Source organism: Miscanthus floridulus, chromosome 7 (genome assembly GCF_019320115.1).
Source record: "Miscanthus floridulus cultivar M001 chromosome 7, ASM1932011v1, whole genome shotgun sequence".
NCBI classification, from domain to species: domain Eukaryota; kingdom Viridiplantae; phylum Streptophyta; class Magnoliopsida; order Poales; family Poaceae; genus Miscanthus; species Miscanthus floridulus.
In genome coordinates, this window is record NC_089586.1 from 7097245 (window position 1) to 7117787 (window position 20543).

Sequence of the window (20543 nt, forward strand, 5' to 3'; positions counted from 1 at the left end):
ACTTGTAGCATTTCCGGAGAGGTCGAAAACACAAGAATTTTAAGTTTATCATTCAGGAGAAACGGCTGCGGCACAATAAAATTAGGTGGTTATTTCTAAATAACACGACATGAATTAGAAAGACACTTATCAAAAACTTACCAGGAAGTATAGCAAAAAGCTCAATTTACTTAAAGTTAGCTCTCTAGTTGATGTGTTGATTGTCTTCACTAAGGTGCGCTTAAATTGTTGTGAAATATTCTTGGCGCTTGTCATTCCAACGATACTGGGATCCAAACAAAGGCTTTTTGCCACCTATATACAGAGAAAGAGAAACATGCCAGTGGAGCCAGTGGAAATGATGCATCCTCAACAGCAGGCAAAAATGATGGATTGCGAAGGCTTACTTTTGAAATTTCAAAAGCTCCACCATGTTTCCTCGACCTGGGATTGGGGTCAACCATGAGGGCCTCATAAAGGTTAGCCTGCACAAAGAAACAAAACCAAGTAAAACAGGTCCAAAGGTTAGGGTGAATTTGCTGACAAGCTATACATACATACACACCCGCCCACCCACCCACACACCCCACACAAATATGTAATATTATATATATTCCATACCTGATGAGCGCTTATTTTCACCCAGACAATCACCTCATACTTGTTGGCCTTTATCCTGCCTGAATCCTTCAAAGTCATTTTGCTTCTTCGTAAAACAAATGGAGAAACCAATTTGTTCTAAGTCCTGGGAAAAATATTTTTAAGGGACTCAATAAATTGATCATTCTAGGAAATTTGGAAACATAGGAACTGTTATGTTTTTTAAGGAGCTAGCCCCTGTGTTCAGGCAGTACTAGGAAGGAGCAAAATGCAGGGAGATTGGCAGAATCAATCAGGGTGTATCCAGCTGCGTGTGGAGAGTAGTGTGGGGCATACTGGTAGTGTGAGTGGCCTGAGGGCATACTGGTAGTGTGAGTGGCCTGCAGCAGTCAGTCATCCCGTGGGATTCCGGCAGGCCTAGGCAGCCATTGAATCATAGGGTGGGATTTCAGCGGCATCAGTGGCAGTGGACTGTGGATTTTTGAGCAATCCCAGAGTAAGGTCTGCGCATTTGAGTTGTGTCCCTTAATTCCCACCCAACCTGGTATGGATTTGAGAGTCGTCAATCACAGCGCAGGGTTGCTGGGAAGTCATGTGGAGCTTCCTGTCAGTGAGTTTGGTTTGTCTCACCAACAACTCCACCACCAAGTCGATCTTCCAGCTGGTTTGGTGTGTCAAAATCAACAGATGGTTTGAAGCTACAGACCAAGCAGCAGATGGATCGTTTGTGCGAGTCCTCAGGATAAATTTCAGTTTTCCCACTTCACCACCTTATCCTCACCCTCACCGTCATCAGCCTCCAATCGCACCACTGGGCACACCATAATCAGTACACACCCAACCATCGAGTTTCACAAGAAACAACATCCTAATCAAACATGGGCTCAGTTTTTATCTTATGTTCGGTCCCAGTTTGGTCTCTATGATAACACAACTGCCCTCACCCATTGCTAGAATGTAAGCAGGATGGCCTGGGGGAAGATTATGCTGACAATACGACATTTCTATGCACAATAGTGGATTTGATGAGCTGTACTTTGTTTCTTAGTTCACTAAGGGGAACTAATGGTCTGAACCCTCAACTGAAAACTATGCATCTTGCTATTATGTTGGCCAAGATACAAAAGCAGGTCTTGGATGGTAAATGGAAATTCAAAAGACCAGAGCGCAGGACATCTCATCCCCAACAAAATCCCCAGCCAAAACTGACATCTCATCCCCAAACCAAATCCCCAATCAAAACTACCAGAGCGCAGGACATCTCATCTCCCAATCAAATATTTTGCCCCAATACACTGGCAGTTGAGGGATTAAAGAAAGGCAAATGGCTTTTGTTTTCTGTGTGGTGAAAGGTGTGATGCAAATATGAAACATAATAGAATAACCGTCAGAAATAATTAACCTCTGAACTCTCAATGGCTTTTCGTCTCGCACTAGGAGTTGATCCTTTAAACTTTCCACGATCGATAGGTACTAAGAAAGTCTCCTTAAATTCCTCCTTATTGCCAAGCAATGTTGGATTGCAGAATTTCATTAAGGAATAAAATTCCTGCACAAGGAGACAATTTAGCAGTTGGATTTAGAGCAGTATGGTGGAGGGGAAGAATGCAGATAGTACCATCAAATTATTTTGTATAGGTGTCCCTGTGACCACAATTCTGTGGTCACATCTGATCCCCTTAAGTGCTTTGGAAGCCTTCCCGGCTTCGTTTTTTATTCTGTGACCTTCATCTGCGAAGATGTAGTCTACAGTACCAAGCTTATCTGATATTTTCTGCTTATGGTCGCGGATAGTCTCATATGTAGTCAAAACAATACCGCCTTCCTGCGGGAGAGATGAGGGAAGTGATTATTTAGTGCTCGACTAGTCCCTAAGAAAGAAATAGTGTGCTGAGCAAAGTCAAAATCAGACTAACCTTCCCAACATTTTCTAGGGCAGTTAGATGGATTTTAGAGTTACCTTCAGTGAACCTGGAAGACAAAAACAATTACAGTGGTATAAACTCACACTTAAACACTAGATAAACTCACACTTAACATTTGACTAACTCACATTTTGCTTTGAAGACCAACTTTTGTTAACTCTGGTTTCCACTGATATATAACACTCAGCGGTGCAACAATTATAGCCTTGCTAATCAGATTTGAATTGAACAGCCCCCGTAGGAAAGCAGAGACTTGTCGGCTCTTTCCAAGGCCCATGCCATCTGCTAAGATACCCCCTCTATTGGTGCAATGGAGTTCCCAAAACCAAAACATACCTTTGCGCTGGTGAGAGAAGAGGCCATTATATACTGCATACGGCAGAGAAAAACGTGTGCCATTACTTGGGATTATTTGGTTTAGATCATCTATTGGGCCTAAAGTCACATCCTTTATTTGCATATTGTTCATGAGATAAAAACTGATTGGTCTAATGGGAAAAGCCGCCTTGCACTTATTTGATATTACTGTGCAACCCACTTTAGCAAGCTGATGAATCCCCCTCATCCCAATAACATTGCCACAATGGACAGTTTTAACTTGCTGCTGTCTGTTTCCTATCCACATAATAGGATCAATTTCAAAGCTCTGTCCAACCGCATCTTTCTCTTCAGCTGCAGGACCCAGGATATTGACTTCCATACCAGTCCTAACAGTTCCAGAGTATACGCGACTAATGGCAATTGGTTCATGTGTTTTAGCATCAGTAACAATCTTTGATATGTATAGCATCAGTGGACCTTTCGAGTTGCAGGTCCTAATAGCTGTTGCACATCTATCATTGACTGGGCCACTGTAGAGATGGTCAACTCGGTACTGTTGAGCTCTTTGCGCAGACGGGAGCTTCCAAATGATCATTCTCCTAAAAGTTCTACCGGCTGGTAGAAATTTCTTAATGAACTCCTTATAAAGAGAAATTCCGACTTTTCCCACAAATTGTTGTTGATCTTTAATTGTATCACCAAAGAAGAGTGCTTCAATCTTCCCCTGGTCACCTTTGAGGCAGCGCTGATAGATGATCATGATGAGGTTAATGCAAAAGTGTGGAAAACCTCGCTTAGAGGTTTCAGTGTGCACTTTACTCCATTTCTTACTTTCTGGGTCATAGAAATTTTCGCCCCATAACCTTTCCACCAACAGAGAGTGGTCCACACCAAGTATTGGTGACCAAAACCTTGCAAGGTCATTCAAGGTAAATGCCCATCCAGAAGAAGAGGAAGAGAAACATACATTTGCTTTCCGGGGATCAAATGTGACATCATCAAGCAGATTATTCTCATATTTATCCCCTATGTCATTTGCTTTCTTTATAAGTTTTGATAACTTACAGTAGATTTCCTCCCCATAAGCTTCAGGAACTTGCTCACCTTCTTTCAAATCTTTCAGAACGTCTGCTATATCAGGGACATCGATACAGAGTAGAGGTATTACACTCTCATAGAGTGCTTGGCGAAGAAAACTTTGACACTGGAGAGTAAACCCTTCGTTTAACTCAACTCTGATTAATGCTCCATCCACAATGGAGAATGAAGCATTAAACTCCATTGATGAATCAGTAACTTCAGGACACTGGGTGACATTCACTAGAAACGTATCTCTGTGACCTTTATCCAGTCTGTAGTATAATGCCACAGGTTCATCTCCTCTAGCAATTGCATCACTCATCATTTCTGGAGCCAAAAGTGTAGGATCAGATGATAGTGCTTTAACAATATTGGCTTGACCTGGACCAAAGATACAAATGTTTCTGATATTCTCTTTCATATTCATAATCTTTTTCATACACTCCATCTTAACTGCATCTTTGATGAACTGATAAGCAACATCTTTGACTGCCTTGGAGCAAGGTGCTGTTAAGATCGACGGTCCTCTTTCGTTGACTAAAACTGTATCAGCTAACAACAGTGAAAACTGCTTTGTCTTCTCAGCGGTAGTGGTTTCTGCCTGGATGTTATGCAAACCAAGGGAGACATTAAAAACCATTCCCTGTTTTACCCTACCATCATTATTGGCATTCAGATTTAGGACAGATTCTTGGAATTCAAGGCCTATTCCACTTCCAGCTGACATTGTTAGATTAGGAAGTAGTTCAGGGGCATCCCTCTCAATCACTGCCCTTGCAGCTTGATAAACCGCACTCATCTGACTGCCTGGTTTCACCTTCCCAACAGCAGCTTCATGAGCTTTCAAGAGGGTCTCATAAGCTTTACTCTGCGCAGGGCTAGCATCAACAAGATATGTCCGAGCAACATTTGAACAATAGTTACTGTATTTGGAACCAATTGCACAGATGATAACACTTGCTGAATCATAATACAAGTACTCGTCCTTGCTAGATGCACCAGGCTTGAGTTCAAACTTACCCCCACTCTGAGAGACCGGAGGATAGCATATAGACTTGAGATCAAACTTACCCCCACTCTGAAAGACCGGAGGATAGCATATATCCACATTATCAGGATTCAACTTCACCTTGATCTTGAGCGGATCAAGAATAGCCTTCACTGTCTCATCCCTCAGCGATGAGTGCGAGACTTTCTCCTCCTCCGTGATAACCTTCATGAGCTTTGGAACCACGAAATTTTCCAGAACAGATGAAGTTAAGTAAGCAGCCTTTTTAACACATGTGATCTCTGTGGTGTCCTTCACAGCGAAGAGCTCAGAGAAGCCATTTGTTACATCTGAAGGTCGTATGCCGTACGAAGATAACTTTGCTGCCCATGTTTGAAGCAGTTTACCCCCATCTACCTCCTTGGCAATGTGTCCAACCATAGTTCTTAAGGCGTCGCCTAGGCGTCCAGGCGACCCCCAAGCGCCTTGCAAAATGCTCGCCTAGGCGTCTAAGGCGGGCGCCTAGGCGTCTGGGCGGTGGCACATTGTCATGCCTCGCCTTTACGCCTTAAGAACTATGTGTCCAACAACTGGCTTGTCTGATTTCGATCGAGTCTGAGCAGCCCGCACTATGTCATCCATCAAGTCAGAACCATCACTATTCTTCGTTTTCACATGCAACACAATGTCCGCACCAACAGCCTCATTTGCAGCCTTCTCGAGGGTCCCGATAAGTTTTGCTTTCTTCTGACTGCATAAAACATGTATTTGATTCTTCATGAAGACAATTATTGTTTCTGGGAATTCATATCCAAGTAACCAAATCTCCAGGGCTACAGATTTCAAATGCGGAGGGGCGTCAAGTGCTGGAGTAGCAATGACAATAGCATCCGAGGACCTCCAAAGATCAGACTTGTGCTCCTTCCAATGGTCATAGAATACCTTCAGCCGCTTACTGAAGTTCTCAAGATTAATTGTATAGGCGCCAGTTCCCCCTTTGGCACTACCATTATCAGCCATCTTTGTCAATAAGCTAATATTAACAAAGACAACTGCAAAAAGAATTGATCTGAAGTTAGCAAACCAGAAAATCACAAGGTTATCCTAACAGTCAGACATGAATTTTTGAGCATGAGGAAATACTTGAGAACAAAAACAAAAACTCAGGCAAATAGGATGGAGCAGTAACCATATAGAATTGTGAGCATGAAGAAATACTTAGAACAAAACAAAAACTGTACAGGCAAATAGGATGGAGCAGTAACCATACAGAATATCAAAATTGATAGTGTTTATCAAAATAACATTTTCCTTATAGAAAGGAGAGCAAGTTGCTTCAATTACTGTGGATAAGCTATAGTCACAATAGGCAATCATTGTCCCAATAACACCCAAATGACACCAAGACTGGATACTAAGACGTTCCTTTTAACATAACACAAAAGGATATTTTCCCTAGTCCATACTTACTTGCAATCTGGAAAGCAGATCAACTTCCAACAGTCAGTTTGGGAAGGGGAAATGGAATCCAAATCCTTAGAATTTACTTCATCGAAACGGGCCGGAAGTGACTGCAAAACCATGAGTAAATATCCATTACAGCTGATAACCAATGTACCACACCACTTGGATCTATTACTTCAATTTCAATGAATATTAAAAATGCTTAACGGGAGAATTTCCATAATCTGGTATTTGAACACTCATGAGATCCCAATCATGTCATAGAGAACAACAACATAAGATTTCAAAACGATATTTACAAATCAACTGTAGATTAAACTTTAAGCAATCAGACTTCAAAAGGCAAATCTGACTCAAAAAAGGATATCAAGGACAGTAGGAACATAATCAGACTAATAATCACAAATCATGACAACCTGCTAACACCAATTCAAGCATTCATCAGCCATCAACTCTAATTTATAAACTATCTCCATCCTCAAATGAACAGCTATTTTTGAAATCACTCTGAAATAGGCAAGAGTAACTTGAAACTACGAATTGCAGGTAATAAGAAGGGAATTATGTCAGGGAATTCATTGCTTGTGCGGTAAGGGATTCCTAAGGAACTTAACCAAACATGGAAGTAGAAGGCATACACCAACAGAGTAATCAACTTTGGGTAGCAGAAGTCTAGCTATTTCCTTCCCAACTTTGGGATCCTGACAACCTAGCAAGCGATAGATAATATATGAACGAAGGGGATACACCAATCCAGGGGGCCAGGGCGAGAAACATGGGTAACATTGTAACAAAACATCTCTAGAAGACGATCGAGAAGAGTTTACGAAATTGGCGGGTGACGGATACCGCGCCTCGCTCTGGTTCACGAGCACAACATCGTCATGCTGTTCCGGTCGCGTGGCTTCTGCTCGCGATCTACGGTGACTGATGGTGTCTAAGCAGGACAATATGAGAAGCAGTGAGAATACAATGGGGCTTACCGGAGAATGGGGGAAGCGGTGGGATCCTGCGGTGGGCTCCTGCGGCGACGGCGAAGTCTCCGCCGATTCTCTCCACAACCCTAGGGCGGTATCGTGGGTTACTTCTGGCGCTCGTTCGCTCAGCTGAAGCCGCCGGCCAGAATAGGGGGCTGCTGGGAGGAGAGGAGAGGAGAGACGGGGCCAGGTGTTACAGTGGGTTAGCTTCTTAGAGAACAAGAAAGAACGGGATGGGACTACGGGAGAGGAACCTGCTTCGGTATTCCGATTTCCGAATTTGGAAAAAAACAATAGAATTTTCGGGTTACAGAATTTCTTATCCTCCTCAACATTTCGCAGCTTTATACAGGAGTATATCGCTATTCTATGCCCATATCTGCCGCTGGAGAGGATAGTATCCCCATTTAATTTCATAATCATCGTTATTTATTTCTCATTCTAATATTATTGGGGTTTTCAAAAAAAAAAAATCTAATATTATTGTGTACATTAGATAATGATCAATTTTATTCATATTCATTGTTTGAGTTGAATTACTATGCCTACGTACTATATATACGTACATGATTCCACTTTGAAATTTTAATAAAAATTGATTAAAACTTGTTAAAATGACTCAAGCTACAACTTTATGCAGATTAACAAGACTATATCTATACATATATAGAACCACGTTAAAAGCCAGATCCTAAAATAACTTATGTTCACACTTAAACATTTTATCAAAATTGATGAAATTTTTTAAATGATTCGGTATGACAACAGGCTATGTCGTAGCTAGATTTAAATGTGGCTCCATGTCAAAAGTTTGAGTTTAAAATTACAAATCCCCATTACACCTTAATATTTTTGTGAAATTAGCTAAAATTAGTTGGAGCCCGGTTTCGAAACCGGTCAGGCTGGTTTTGGAGGCTGAAGCCAGTTGCTCCTTTCTTCGCCTTCCATGCTCCAAATGCAAACCAGCCAGGCCGGTTATGTAGGCTAGAGCCAATTGCTCCTTTCTTCGCCTTCCAACCTCCGAATGTGGTATTCCAAACGTTCTTCTTGATTGTTTGAAGCCATGAATATTGTCATGAGGTCCTTTTAGGCCTTGGCCACTCTTGACCGTCAACAATTAAATACTTAAATAAAATTACCTAAAGCTTATTCATGTATTTATATTATTAGTAACATGAAAATTTTGTTGGCGACATCGTCCTTTAATGGAATTGGTTGTTCAACACCGCTATTTCGTGTATTTGCTGAGTACCACTACAAAACATAGGGTTTTTTTTTCTCCTGGACACCGCACGCATTATTTTACTCATTTTCTCGGATCTGTAGAGAGAGTGTAGGGAAATGTCTTTTTTTGCCTCTTCTTCGTCCTCCGGCTAGGGGCGGAGCTCTCTTGCTGCCAGTGCAGAGGCGAAGCTCCCGGCGGCGCAGCTCCTATCCCGCCTCCACCGGCCAATCCAGCCGCACCGCGATAATTCTCAGCCTCCGGTCTCTCTCTCCCAAGGTCCTCCACCAGCCCGGCTAAGGGCCAAAATGGAATGCTCTCGACCCAAGGAAGCTACCCCCATGGTTCAAACCCGGCTGAAACCCACTACTCGAGCTGCCACCAAACCTCACCGCCACCATGCCCATCTTCGGCTACCCCCTGCCATCGTTCTAGTCATCGGCCGTCGCTCCTACCCCCACCTCTGGCTTCGCGCCCCTCCGTGGACCATGGGCCCGCCTTCCGTTAGCCTTCTTGGTTTAGGTTGTAGGTTGACATGGTGCAGGTTGAGCTCGGAGCAGAGGATGCGGTGGTCGGCGACGAAGAACACTGGGTTCTCGTGCAAGGTAGGGGCCGAGGGGTGGCAGGGTAGATGATGGTGGTGTTGGAGCTTGTCCCCATGTGCAGCAGCAGCAGCTTCTTCTTCGTGGACAACCGGTGTGTTAACGCAAACATTCAGTGAGCAACTGATCAAGACAAGGGTAGAAAAGATATTTCCCCACCTTCTCTCTTGAAAGAGAAGTGAATAAAATTATACGTGTGGTGTCCATGAGCAAAATAACCAGTTTTGTAATCATACTCAACAAATGCACGAAAATAGCGGTGTTGAATAGCCAAACATCAAAGAATGGTGTCTGGCAGCAAAATTTTCGCCAGTAATTGTCGGTGTCTAGAATGGCGCTCTAGACACGGTGACAAGTAAATTTGTATCTGCGCGTCTAGGTCCGGATGGTGTGTAAAGTGGACACAAAGATGTATACTGGTTCGGACTGAATGTCCCTACGTCTTGTGGATGCTGTCTTTCGTGTTACTCTGCACCGGGGTGCTTGTAGTAGGGGTTACAAGCTTTCGAGAGAGGGAGGAGCTCCCAAATCTCTTTTGGTGTAGGATTCGAGTCTCGGTGTGTCGATCGATGTCTGTCTCGATGGGTGGATGTGTCTGAAAGGTCCTTATTTGGTTTTGGTAACTGAATGACAACCTAAGTGGACTAATATGTGTTTGATATAAGAATGCACAGGAAATTAGTCCACAGGTGAACGTGTGATGAAGGAACTCATTGCATATGAGACATGACATGGAGTCATGTGACTAAGGTGGAGAAGATCAAGACAAGACTTGGATTGATGGACCGGTTACAAGTGTGAAGGGTAAGTCGGAGGCTTCGAAGCGAGGGACCGCGTGTGACGGTGAAGCTTGAGCAAGACTTGGCGCCGATGGACCGATGCAACGGTGAAGAGCAAGTGAGGTCAAGATCGATGAACCAATACGGTCACGTGATGATATGAAGTGGATCATATCATTTGTGATATGGTTGGTGCATGTGTTGCATCAACATTGGAAGAGATGAAGTGGAATGGAATGCGCAAGGCAAAGGTATAACGTAGGGCATTTTATTTCACCGGCCATAGGTGTGTAGAGAAGTTTGTTACCGGGTTTAGGATAGATGGCCGTACTATCAAGAGGGGCAAACTTGTTTGCATATCGGTCATCTAGTGCCACTTGAGCGATCTAACTTTGTGACGTGATAAGATCGAGTGGCGTGGAGAGTGTGAGTGAAAATCCTTTAAAGTAAGATTGTGAAATGCTAACACACATGCACATGGTGGTGTACACTTGGTGGTGTTGGCACATTTACAAAAGGGTAGAAGTTCGGTGGCGAAGAAAGAGGAGAAACTCGTGGATAGTCCCTCTCCCTTCTGCCGAGCTTGCGAGGCAGGATTTAGCGAATTTTCGGAAGTGTTCTTCACTATTTTTAGTGCACTGGACGCTGGTCTCGGGTGCACCAGACGCTGCACCGGACGCGTTCGGTGCTTGTGCAGACACTGGGGCGAGTCCGGTTGTATGTGACCGGACGCGTCCGGTGCCTCGAGGAGCTCTCGGGGAGCTCTCTGAGTTGCGTCGGACGCTGGCTGAAAAACTGACCGGACGCTGAGCAGACGCGTCCGGTGCTTACGAGCGCGGTTCTCGGGCGATTTTGTCGCTAGCGACCGGACGCTGGCAGCGTCCGATCAGTGACGACCGGACGTGTCCGGTCGACAAAAATTGTCTCTGCACCCTCTCTGGACAGCGACCGGATGCTACACTGGACGTGTTCGGTGCGAGAACAGTGAGCGTGCCAACGATTATTTTCAAACGGCTAGTACACGTGGCATCACGAGAGTGACCGGACGCTGCACCGGGCGCGTCCGGTGCAACATTACTGAGCATCCGGTCGACGCACAGAAATTCCAGTGAAGGGGTATAACGGCTCTATTGGTTTGAGGCCTATATATAGAAGTGGTGGCCGGCCTTTGTTGGTTGCTGAGCACCCTTGAGCCTTGGTGGCTTGTGTAGGTGTGCTTGGAAGCCCTCTAACTCACTTGTGCTAGCTAGTGTGCGAATCAATAGCGAAGTGAGCGATCTCTAGTGCATTGCTTTGAGAGATAGCATCGAGTGGCACTAGGTGTTCGTGTTGCAAGCCGGTAGTGCTTGTTACTCTTGGAGGTTGCCACCTCCTAGACGGCTTGGTGGATTGTGGCTCCGTCGAAGCACGCAAGAAGCTTGTGTGTGGCTCTAGAGAAAGCTTGTGAGGGGTATTGTGCTCGCCCTGCGGGGATCGCGAAGAGTAACTCTAGTTGAGAGTGTCATTGAGCTACCCTCACTTTTGGGGTAGGTTCTTGCGGTGCCTGACGTGCGGGCTTGGCGGGTGATGCCAATTAGCCGCCGAACCACCAAGTGAGCGGTCGACACAACGGGGACGTAGCGTGTTGGCAAGCACGTGAACCTCGAAAGAAAATCACCGTGTCAACATTGTCTTCATCATCTTCTCGGTGGTTTGCATTCCGTTAAACACAAGCTTGCATTTACATTTCATATACTTGTGCTTGTTGTTGTTGCTCTTGCGCTACTAGTTTGCATGTGTAGCTTGCTAGTAGCTAGCTTAGCTTGTGTAGCTTAGTTAGCTCCCTTGCATGGCTAATTTGGTTTGTGTAACCTTGTTAGTCACATTGCTTAGTTTGTGTAGCTAAGTAATTTGCGCTCTCTAATTTGGTACGGTTGCCTTGTTATTGAGCATTGCTAGTGAGCCTAGGCTTTATGCTTTTGCTTACTAAAATTGTGTAGGAGCTCTTCCGGTTGGCAAAGTACTAGTTGCATAGGTTTGTGTGACCTTACCACTAGAATTGTTTAGGCGAGCTCTTGTCTAGCTTGGCACCTTAGTTGCTTAGTTACTATCATTGCAAGGTGCTAGAGTACTTAGATAGAGGGGTGTAGTCTTGGCTAGACCGATAGTTTTAATTCCGCACTTGAATCGGTTAGCCGACGCGATTAAGTTTTAAGAAAAGACTATTCACCCCCCCCCCTCTAGTCCGCCATCTCGACCTTTCAGTGTCCCTCTCGATGGGTCGATCCATCCCCCCTAGATGGGATCCCTGCCTCCCCTTTTATAGCTTTGAAGGGGAGGGCTCGAGTTACAACTGTGGTAAAAAGTGAAAGGGAAAAAGACGAAAGAGAAAAACAAAAAGGTGGCCTTGGGCGTGGCTGTCTTCCTCCTTATCCGGCACGAGCAGTCGACTCTGTAGCACAAGGACAGCATGGCCGTCGAGTTTTTGGCCTCTCCGTCCACCGGTGCAACGCGCTGTGGCCATGCTTTGGCCTATGTGCTTATGTACCGTCAAGGATGGGCGATGCGTGCACCTAGATTTACGTAGAGAGGGGGTTAGGTAGCACAGTTGCCGCTACCTCTGTTGCTGTAGAGGCGTGGACGCCGGTCATGGTGGAATGACCGGGGTCATGTCATTTCGTACCATGACTCCCATGCCCCCATACACTAGGTGGGGTCATGCACGTCTTATTCGTGGAGGCAGGTGTCATGGTGGGGGCCCACGCGGCTCCCAGCTGCGCCCGAGGGCCTTACACGTCCCTCAAGCGAGGCGGAAGTATGCCAAGAGGGTCGGGCGCTCCCATGCTTACGTCGTAGGGGTCGGGCGAGGCGGAGACTGTTCCCGACGGTGTTGGGAATATGTCCTAAAGGTAATCATAGAGATGATTATATTACGTTGTATCTAAGATATATTATGAGTTCAATGAATATCCATTAAAGGCAACTTGTATCGATTGGCAATTATAAGAATTGTTTGTGAAACTCTTTTACTTGTATGGTTATTCTAAAGTTGTCCCTGATCGGAGTTCGTGTGAGGATACACATGAATATTAGATCAGCACATATATTAGTTGATGACTATGTTTCACAAGTCATGGACATAGAGATGTCAAACTAATAGTGTGGGCACATGTATGACATGGGGCTGGACTGACCCAACGTGAGATGTTCTAATTATCTCTATACATATCATGTACGTTATGTCCTTAGACCTGATATTGTCGTATGTATTCAAAATGTGAAACGACCTACTCAGGGACTATCAAACGCTATTCCGTAACTGGGTAGTTATAAAGGTGGTTTTCGGGTTTGTCGGGATACATGCTGTGAGACATAGTCAATCAAGATGGAATTTGTCCCACTTCATATAAGAGAGATATCACTAGACCACTCGAATGATTGGATCAAGAAATGCGTGGCCGTGCTTGGGTTAAGTGTTAACCTATGAGCTGGACCAAATATTGTGAGGCAAGAGAATAAGATGTATGTGGTTTTGTGGTGGTTCGTCTGATATGATCTTTGCGTATGCATAGGAGTTGACACGCCTTGCTAGAGGCCGCTATCAACTAATGGCTGAGTAAGAGTACTCGGGCCATGTCTATGTGTGCGTGAACCCATAGGGTCGCACACTTAAGGGGCTGGAAGCCTAATTTGGATTGGATCCGAGTTAGACAAGGCTTAGGGTTACTAATGGGCCTCCATCTCGGTAGTCATTAGGGATGCCTATAAATAGATGGGGTGGACAACGGGGCTGGACACGCTATTAGGGCAGCCATCGCACATCCCACGCCTGCGCCTATTGTTCCTCATGGACCTAGCAGTCCGAAGGCGTGACGCTTCCTCTTTGTACGTGTGGATACCTCGGAGGTGCTACATCTGGAGCACAAGGATGAACCGCACGAGAGGGACGGACGGACGGATGACCTTGCAACTACACGGCACTGCTACGACGCGTATGACTACATCGAGTCACTTCCGCTGCACCTACGCGTCTAGTGGTAATCTCGTGATCTATAACTAGCAGTAGATCCAGGTTTATGAGGTTAAATTTTTATTTTCCGGCTAGCGTAGCATCCTCATAACCCTACAGTGGTATCGGAGCTATTACTACGTTGTTATAGGTTCAGATGCGTGCATATGAAGATATGCGTGGTAGTAGATGAGTCTCTGATCATGGTTCATGATTTTACCGTGTTGGTCTTGTAACGATCTACTCGTACCAGTTGGAATTCCGCCATCCGAGTTAAGTGATACATGTAAATCCAGTCATGGCAAGATGAAGATCAATTCTGTTGATCGAATCGAACCTAGGTCAAGTGCCGAGTGCATGTGATGCGCAGCGGTGATAGATAGGATCTACTGCCGGGCGCCGGGGTGCAAGAAAAAGTGTTGTTCGGTAAAACAGCCGTAACTTTTGCATACGACCTCGGATTGAGACGAACTCTAAACAAAAATTGTAGAGAAAAAATTTTTACATCCGTTGATGATGTCCTGTGGCCGTTTCACTGAAATTATATTTGCAAAAAATGGCCAGGAAGATGGTGTTTTCGGCGTTTTAAGATTAGACGTCGGAATCGGTTAACTCTGTTTTGCAGGAATTTATGACTGGTATAGCCTGTATGTGTATGTGATGCATGTATGTAATTAATTCATGGCTTGCATGTCGTGAGTATGACAATATGGTTGGAGCCACAAAGATATTGTCAATTTGATGTAATGACCTACTTGTCAAACTGTGATGGTTCTATCCGCGACTATGTAATTTTCTTCACTACCTTGCGTTAGTGATGGCTAGTCTTGGTGGATTCATCACTGAAGGATGGCATACATGGATCATGGAGATGGAGATCGTCATGATGAATAGTTCGATGGAGATGGAGATCCCCAAAGGAACAATGGGCTATACCAAGTCATATATGTGTTAATGCCGTTCTTACTATGTTCTACTTTCACGTGCGATAATATTTTTGTCTACATACGATAGTGAAGTAGAACGATCCCTCAGCAATGTTTAAGTTAGAATGCTCCCCAAACCTTGCACTGTCATGTGTCTTGTACAATCGGTGGTGGGCCTATGAAATTAGGGTGCCACTGGTTTTCCTTGACTAGACAGGTTCGTATCGGATACTTACAGCAAAATGGTTGGTTACTTGGATAAGGTCATCCTAACGGTTAGGGACCTTGGAGCATGAGTAGTTGGGCACCAAAGCATAGAGATGCTACCCAACAACAAGAGTCATATGTGATATGATTAGCAAAGAGTTGCTTACCGATCTACCATGTCTTCTAGCGGTGATGCTAAAGCTCACTAGTAGACTTGTTAGTTGTGGGTCTTGAATCACTAAGTTTCAATAGAGGGATATTGATTTTAGTGGGAGTAGATTCTATTAAAGGTTTAATATTGTTTACTCTGTCTTGGATACATTGTCTTAGTATTTTGTATTACTTTTGTTGTAGATAAATGGCGCCTGGCAACCAACTATTTACTTTGCGTTCAATTCTTGAGAAAGATAAGTTGAATGGAACAAACTATGCGGATTGGATCCGCAACCTGAGAATTGTTCTCAGGGCTGAGAAAAAGGAAGATATTCTAGACACCCCATTACCAGATGAGCCTGCTGATAATGCACCTGCTGCAGAGAAACCCGCTTACAAGAAAGCATGTGATGCTGATCTTGAAGTAAGTTGCCTTATGCTTGCTTGTATGGAACCAGATCTACAGATGCAGTTTGACAATAATCATGCAGCTTATGATATGATCGTGGCGCTCGATGATATGTTCCAGACTCAAGCTAGGACTGAAAGGTTCAATGTCTCAAAGGCTTTTGTAGAGAGCAAGCCAGCAGAGGGCGCGGTAGTTGGGCCACATGTGATCAAAATGGTTGGTTACACTCAAAGGTTGGAGAAGCTGGGCTTCCCAATTGGCCAAGAGTTGGCTACTAATTTTATTCTTGCGTCTCTTCCGTCTAGCTACGGGAATTTCATCTCGAACTACCATATGCATGGGGCGGAGAAGGGCTTGAATGAATTATGTGGCATGCTTAAAATAGCAGAGGCTGATATAAAGAAAGGTGCTAGCAGTAGCCATGTGATGGTTGTCCAAAACAAGCCTAAATTTAAAAGGAAGGGCAATTCTTGGAAGAAGAAAAAGGGCAAGGCTAAAAATGAGATCTCTAAGCCAAACCCATCTGCGCCCAAGGCCGGACTAGCTGCTGATGCTGAGTACTTTCATTGTCACGGGAAAGGTCACTAGAAGAGGAACTGCAACCTGTACCTGGAATCCATAAAGGATCACGGCAGTAAAGGTACTCCCACAGCTTGTACACTTGTTGTTTATGTTACGGAGATTTTCCTTGCTAATTCTTATATTAATTCTTGGGTATTTGATACCGGATCGGTTGCTCATATTTGCAATATGATGCAGAGAATGATAAGAAGTAGAAGCGTGGAAAAGGGAGAAGTTGATTTTTGCGTGGGCAATAATGCAAGAGTTGCTGCGTTGAACGTCGGGACGATGCAACTACAAACCCTATCAGGATTTATTATGGAGTTGAATAATTGTTATTTTGTTCCTAGTTTAAGTTGAAACATTGTGTCACCTTCATGTTTGATGAAGGATGGTTATTCATTTGTGAGTAAAGACAATGGTTGTGTGATCTTTAAAAATGGTATGTTTATGGCTTCTGCATCCATTGTGAATGGGTTATTTATTTCAAATCTTGATGATGCTCCTGTCTGTAATATAAGTGCTAAAAGGCCTTGGCTTAATGAGTTAAGTCCTACCTATATGTGGCATTGTTGTTTAGGTCATATAAGTGAGAATCGCATGAAGAGGCTCCATTCTGATGGGCTTTTAACTTCGTTTGATTTTAAATCATACGAGACATGTGAGGCTTGCCTGCTGGGCAAGATGACCAAGACGCCTTTTACAGGTTTTCCTGAGAGGGCGGCAGACTTGCTGGAACTCATACATACTAATGTGTGCGGACCAATGAGTACGACAGCAAGAGGCGGATTCCAATACTTCATAACCTTCACTGATGATTTTAGTAGATATGAATATGTCTACTTAATGAAACATAAGTCTGAGACTTTTGAAAGGTTCAAGGAGTTTTAGAGTGAAGTAGAGAATCAACGTGGCAAGAAAATTAAGGCTTTACGATCTGATCGTGGAGGCGAATATTTGAGCCACGAGTTTAGCAATCATCTAAAGAGTTGCGGAATTGTTCCACAGCTTACGCCACCTGGAATGCCTTAGAGAAACGGCGTGTCCGAGCGACGTAATTGGACTTTGTTGGACATGGTTCGATCTATGATGAGCCAGTCAGACCTACCGTTATTGTTTTGGGGATATGCTCTAGAAATAGCCGCTTTCACATTGAATAGGGTACCGTCTAAGTCCTAGTTAAGACACCACATGAGATGTGGACTGGTAAGAGTCCCAGTTTGTCTTTTCTGAAAATTTAGGGTTGTGAAGTTTATGTCAAACGACTTATGTCAGATAAACTAACACCCAAGTCGGACAAATGCTTTTTTGTGGGATATCCGAAGGAAACTTTAGGGTATTACTTCTACAACCGATCAGAGGGCAAAGTGTTTGTTGCTCGGAATGGTGTTTTCTTAGAGAAAGAGTTTTTTAAAAGAGAGAAAAGTGGACAGAAGATGTATCTTGAAGAAGTTCAAGATGAGCCAGTTGGGAAGGACTCTACGAGTGATGCTAATGTAGCAGAACAAGTTAAGATACCCGTGACAATAGAATCACCACCACAACCACGAAGGTCAGCAAGAATCCATGAGTTGCGTGGGGATTTGTTATTGTTAGACGATGACGAACCTGCGACTTATGCAGAAGCAATGATGGACCCAGATTCCGAGAAATGGCAAAGTGCCATGAGATCCGAGATAGATTCCATGGGAAACAATCAAGTTTGGAACTTGGTTGACCCACCTGATGGGGTTAAACCCATAGAGTGCAAATGGATCTATAAAAAGAAAAAGGATATGGATGGAAACGTTCACATCTATAAAGCTCAACTTGTAGCAAAGGGTTTTCGGCAAGTTCAAGGAATTGACTATGACGAGACTTTCTCGCCGGTAGCGATGCTTAAATCTATCCAAATCATTCTAGCAATAGCTGCTTATTTCGATTATGAGATATGGCAGATGGATGTTAAAATAGCCTTTCTAAATGGAAATTTGGATGAGGACGTGTATATGATACAGCCAGAAGGTTTTGTTGATCCGAACAATGCTGGAAAAATTTGCAAGCTTCAGAAATCCATTTATGGGTTAAAGCAAGCATCTCGGAGTTGGAACATTCGTTTTGATGAAGTGGTCAAAGGGTTTGGCTTCCCGTCAGAATGAAGAAGAACCTTGTGTTTACAAGAAGGAAAGTGGGAGTGCTGTTGTATTTCTGATCTTTTATGTGGATGACATATTATTGATTGGGAATGATATTCCAATATTGCAATCCATGAAGACTTCACTGAATAATACTTTTTCTATGAAGGATTTAGGAGAAGCAGCATACATTTTGGGCATCAAGATCTATAGAGATAGATCGAAAAGGCTTATAGGATTAAGCCAAGATACGTACATCGACAAAATGTTGAAACGGTTCAACATGGAACAGTCCAAGAAAGGGTTCTTGCCTATGTCACATGGTATGCGCTTTAGCATGAAACAATGTCCTTCGACAGTTGAAGAGCGAAAGCGCATGAGTAAGATTCCATATGCCTCGGTGGTTGGTTCCATCATGTATGCCATGATATGTACTCGCCTAGATGTATCATATGCTCTAAGTGTCACGAGCAGGTACCAAGCTGATCCAGGTGAGAGTCACTGGACACTTGTTAAAAACATTCTTAAGTACTTAAGACGGACTAAAGATGTGTTCCTAATCTATGGAGGTGAGGATGAGCTTGTTGTAAATGGTTACACCGATGCTAGCTTCCAAATTGACATGGATGATTCACAGTCTCAATCAGGTTTTGTGTTCACAATAAATGGTGGTGCAGTAAGTTGGAAAAGTTCCAAGCAGGAGACGGTGACCGATTCTACAACAGAAGCCGAGTACATCACAGCTTCTGAATCTACGAAGGAAGGTGTTTGGATGAGGAGGTTTCTCATTGATCTTGGTGTGTTTCCAAAAGCGTCCAGCCCATTGAATCTACATTGTGACAACAATGGGGCAATTGCGCAGGCTAAGGAGCCAATGAATCACCAAAAGAACAAACATGTACTGCAGAAATTTCACCTTATTTGAGAATTCAATAGAAGAGGTGAGATCAAAATGTGCAAAATACACATGGATTTGAATGTTGCGTATCCTTTGACAAAGGCTCTTCCACGGCCTAAGCATGAGGCGCACATGAGAGCTATGGGTATTAGATATCTTCGAGATTAACTCTAGTGCAAGTGGGAGATTGTTGGGAATATGCCCTAGAGGTAATCATAGAGATGATTATATTGCGTTGTATCCAAGATATATTATGAGTTCAATGAATATCCATTAAAGACAACTTGTATCGATTGGCAATTATGAGAATTGTTTGTGAAACTCTTTTACTTGTATGGTTATTCTAAAGTTGTCCCTGATCGGAGTTCGTGTGAGGATACACATGAATATTAGACCATCATATATATTAGTTGATGACTATGTTTCACAAGTCATGGACATAGAGATGTCAAACTAATAGTGTGGGCACATGTATGACATGGGGCTGGACTGACCCAACGTGAGATGTTCTAATTATCTCTATACATATCATATACGTTATGTCCTTAGACCTGATATTGTCGTATGTATTCAAAATGTGAAACGACCTACTCAGGGACTATCAAACGCTATTCCGTAACTGGGTAGTTATAAAGGTGGTTTTCGGGTTTGTCGGGATACATGCTGTGAGACATAGTCAATCAAGATGGAATTTGCCCCTCTTCATATAAGAGAGATATCACTAGACCACTCGAATGATTGGATCAAGAAATGCATGGCCGTGCTTGGGTTAAGTGTTAACCTATGAGCTGGACCAAATATCGTGAGGCAAGGGAATAAGATGTATGTGGTTTTGTGGTGGTTCGTCTGATATGATCTTTGCGTATGCATAGGAGTTTACACGCCTTGCTAGAGGCCGCTATCAACTAATGGCTGAGTAAGAATATTCGGGCCATGTCTATGTGTGCGTGAACCCATAGGGTCGCACGCTTAAGGGGCTAGAAGCCTAATTTGGATTGGATCCGAGTTAGACAAGGCTTAGGGTTACTAATGGGCCTCCATCTCGGCAGCTCATTAGGGACGCCTATAAATAGATGGGGTGGGCAACGGGGCTAGACACGCTATTAGGGCAGCCGCTGCATATCCCACACCCATGCCTATTGTTCCTCATGGACCTAGTAGTCTGGAGGCGTGACGCTTCCTCCTTGTACGTGTGGATACCTCGGAGGTGCTGCATCTGGAGCACAAGGACGAACCGCATGAGAGGGAGGGATGGACGGATGACCTTGCAACTGCACGGCACTACTATGACGTGTACGACTACATCGAGTCACTTCTGCTGCACCTACGCGTCTAGTGGTAATCCCGTGA

General features: G+C 44.0%; 2 protein-coding genes across 2 annotated transcripts; one reads left to right on the forward strand and one right to left on the reverse strand.

Annotated features, from left to right (window-relative positions):
• Positions 1 to 89: 89 nt before the first annotated feature.
• LOC136464983 (uncharacterized) lies at positions 90 to 7543 on the reverse strand. The gene is made up of 11 exons (XM_066463900.1): positions 7341 to 7543; positions 6364 to 6464; positions 5473 to 5945; positions 2633 to 5322; positions 2496 to 2550; positions 2198 to 2404; positions 1982 to 2128; positions 601 to 717; positions 387 to 464; positions 142 to 294; positions 90 to 95 (listed from the first exon to the last, which is right to left on the reverse strand). Exons 3-11 carry the CDS (start codon positions 5911 to 5913, stop codon positions 90 to 92), a joined length of 3894 nt encoding a protein of 1297 aa, XP_066319997.1. The 5' UTR covers positions 5914 to 5945; positions 6364 to 6464; positions 7341 to 7543.
• An 11017-nt stretch (positions 7544 to 18560) lies between these two features.
• Positions 18561 to 19220, forward strand: LOC136464984 (secreted RxLR effector protein 161-like). The gene has a single exon (XM_066463901.1). The coding sequence runs from the start codon at positions 18561 to 18563 to the stop codon at positions 19218 to 19220; it is 660 nt and encodes a 219-aa protein (XP_066319998.1).
• The last annotated feature ends 1323 nt before the right edge of the window (positions 19221 to 20543 follow it).

Excerpts from the sequence above, each read along its gene's own strand:
- LOC136464983 (XM_066463900.1), bottom strand. The coding sequence starts at position 5,913 with ATGGCTGATAATGGTAGTGCCAAAGGGGGAACTGGCGCCTATACAATT. Across the intron at positions 2,551-2,632 it reads GTTGGTCTTCAAAGCAAAAT|GTTCACTGAAGGTAACTCTA; the intron begins GTGAGTTAGTCA and ends TTTGTCTTCCAG. Across the intron at positions 465-600 it reads TGAAAATAAGCGCTCATCAG|GCTAACCTTTATGAGGCCCT; the intron begins GTATGGAATATA and ends TTCTTTGTGCAG.
- LOC136464984 (XM_066463901.1), top strand. The coding sequence starts at position 18,561 with ATGTTGAAACGGTTCAACATGGAACAGTCCAAGAAAGGGTTCTTGCCT.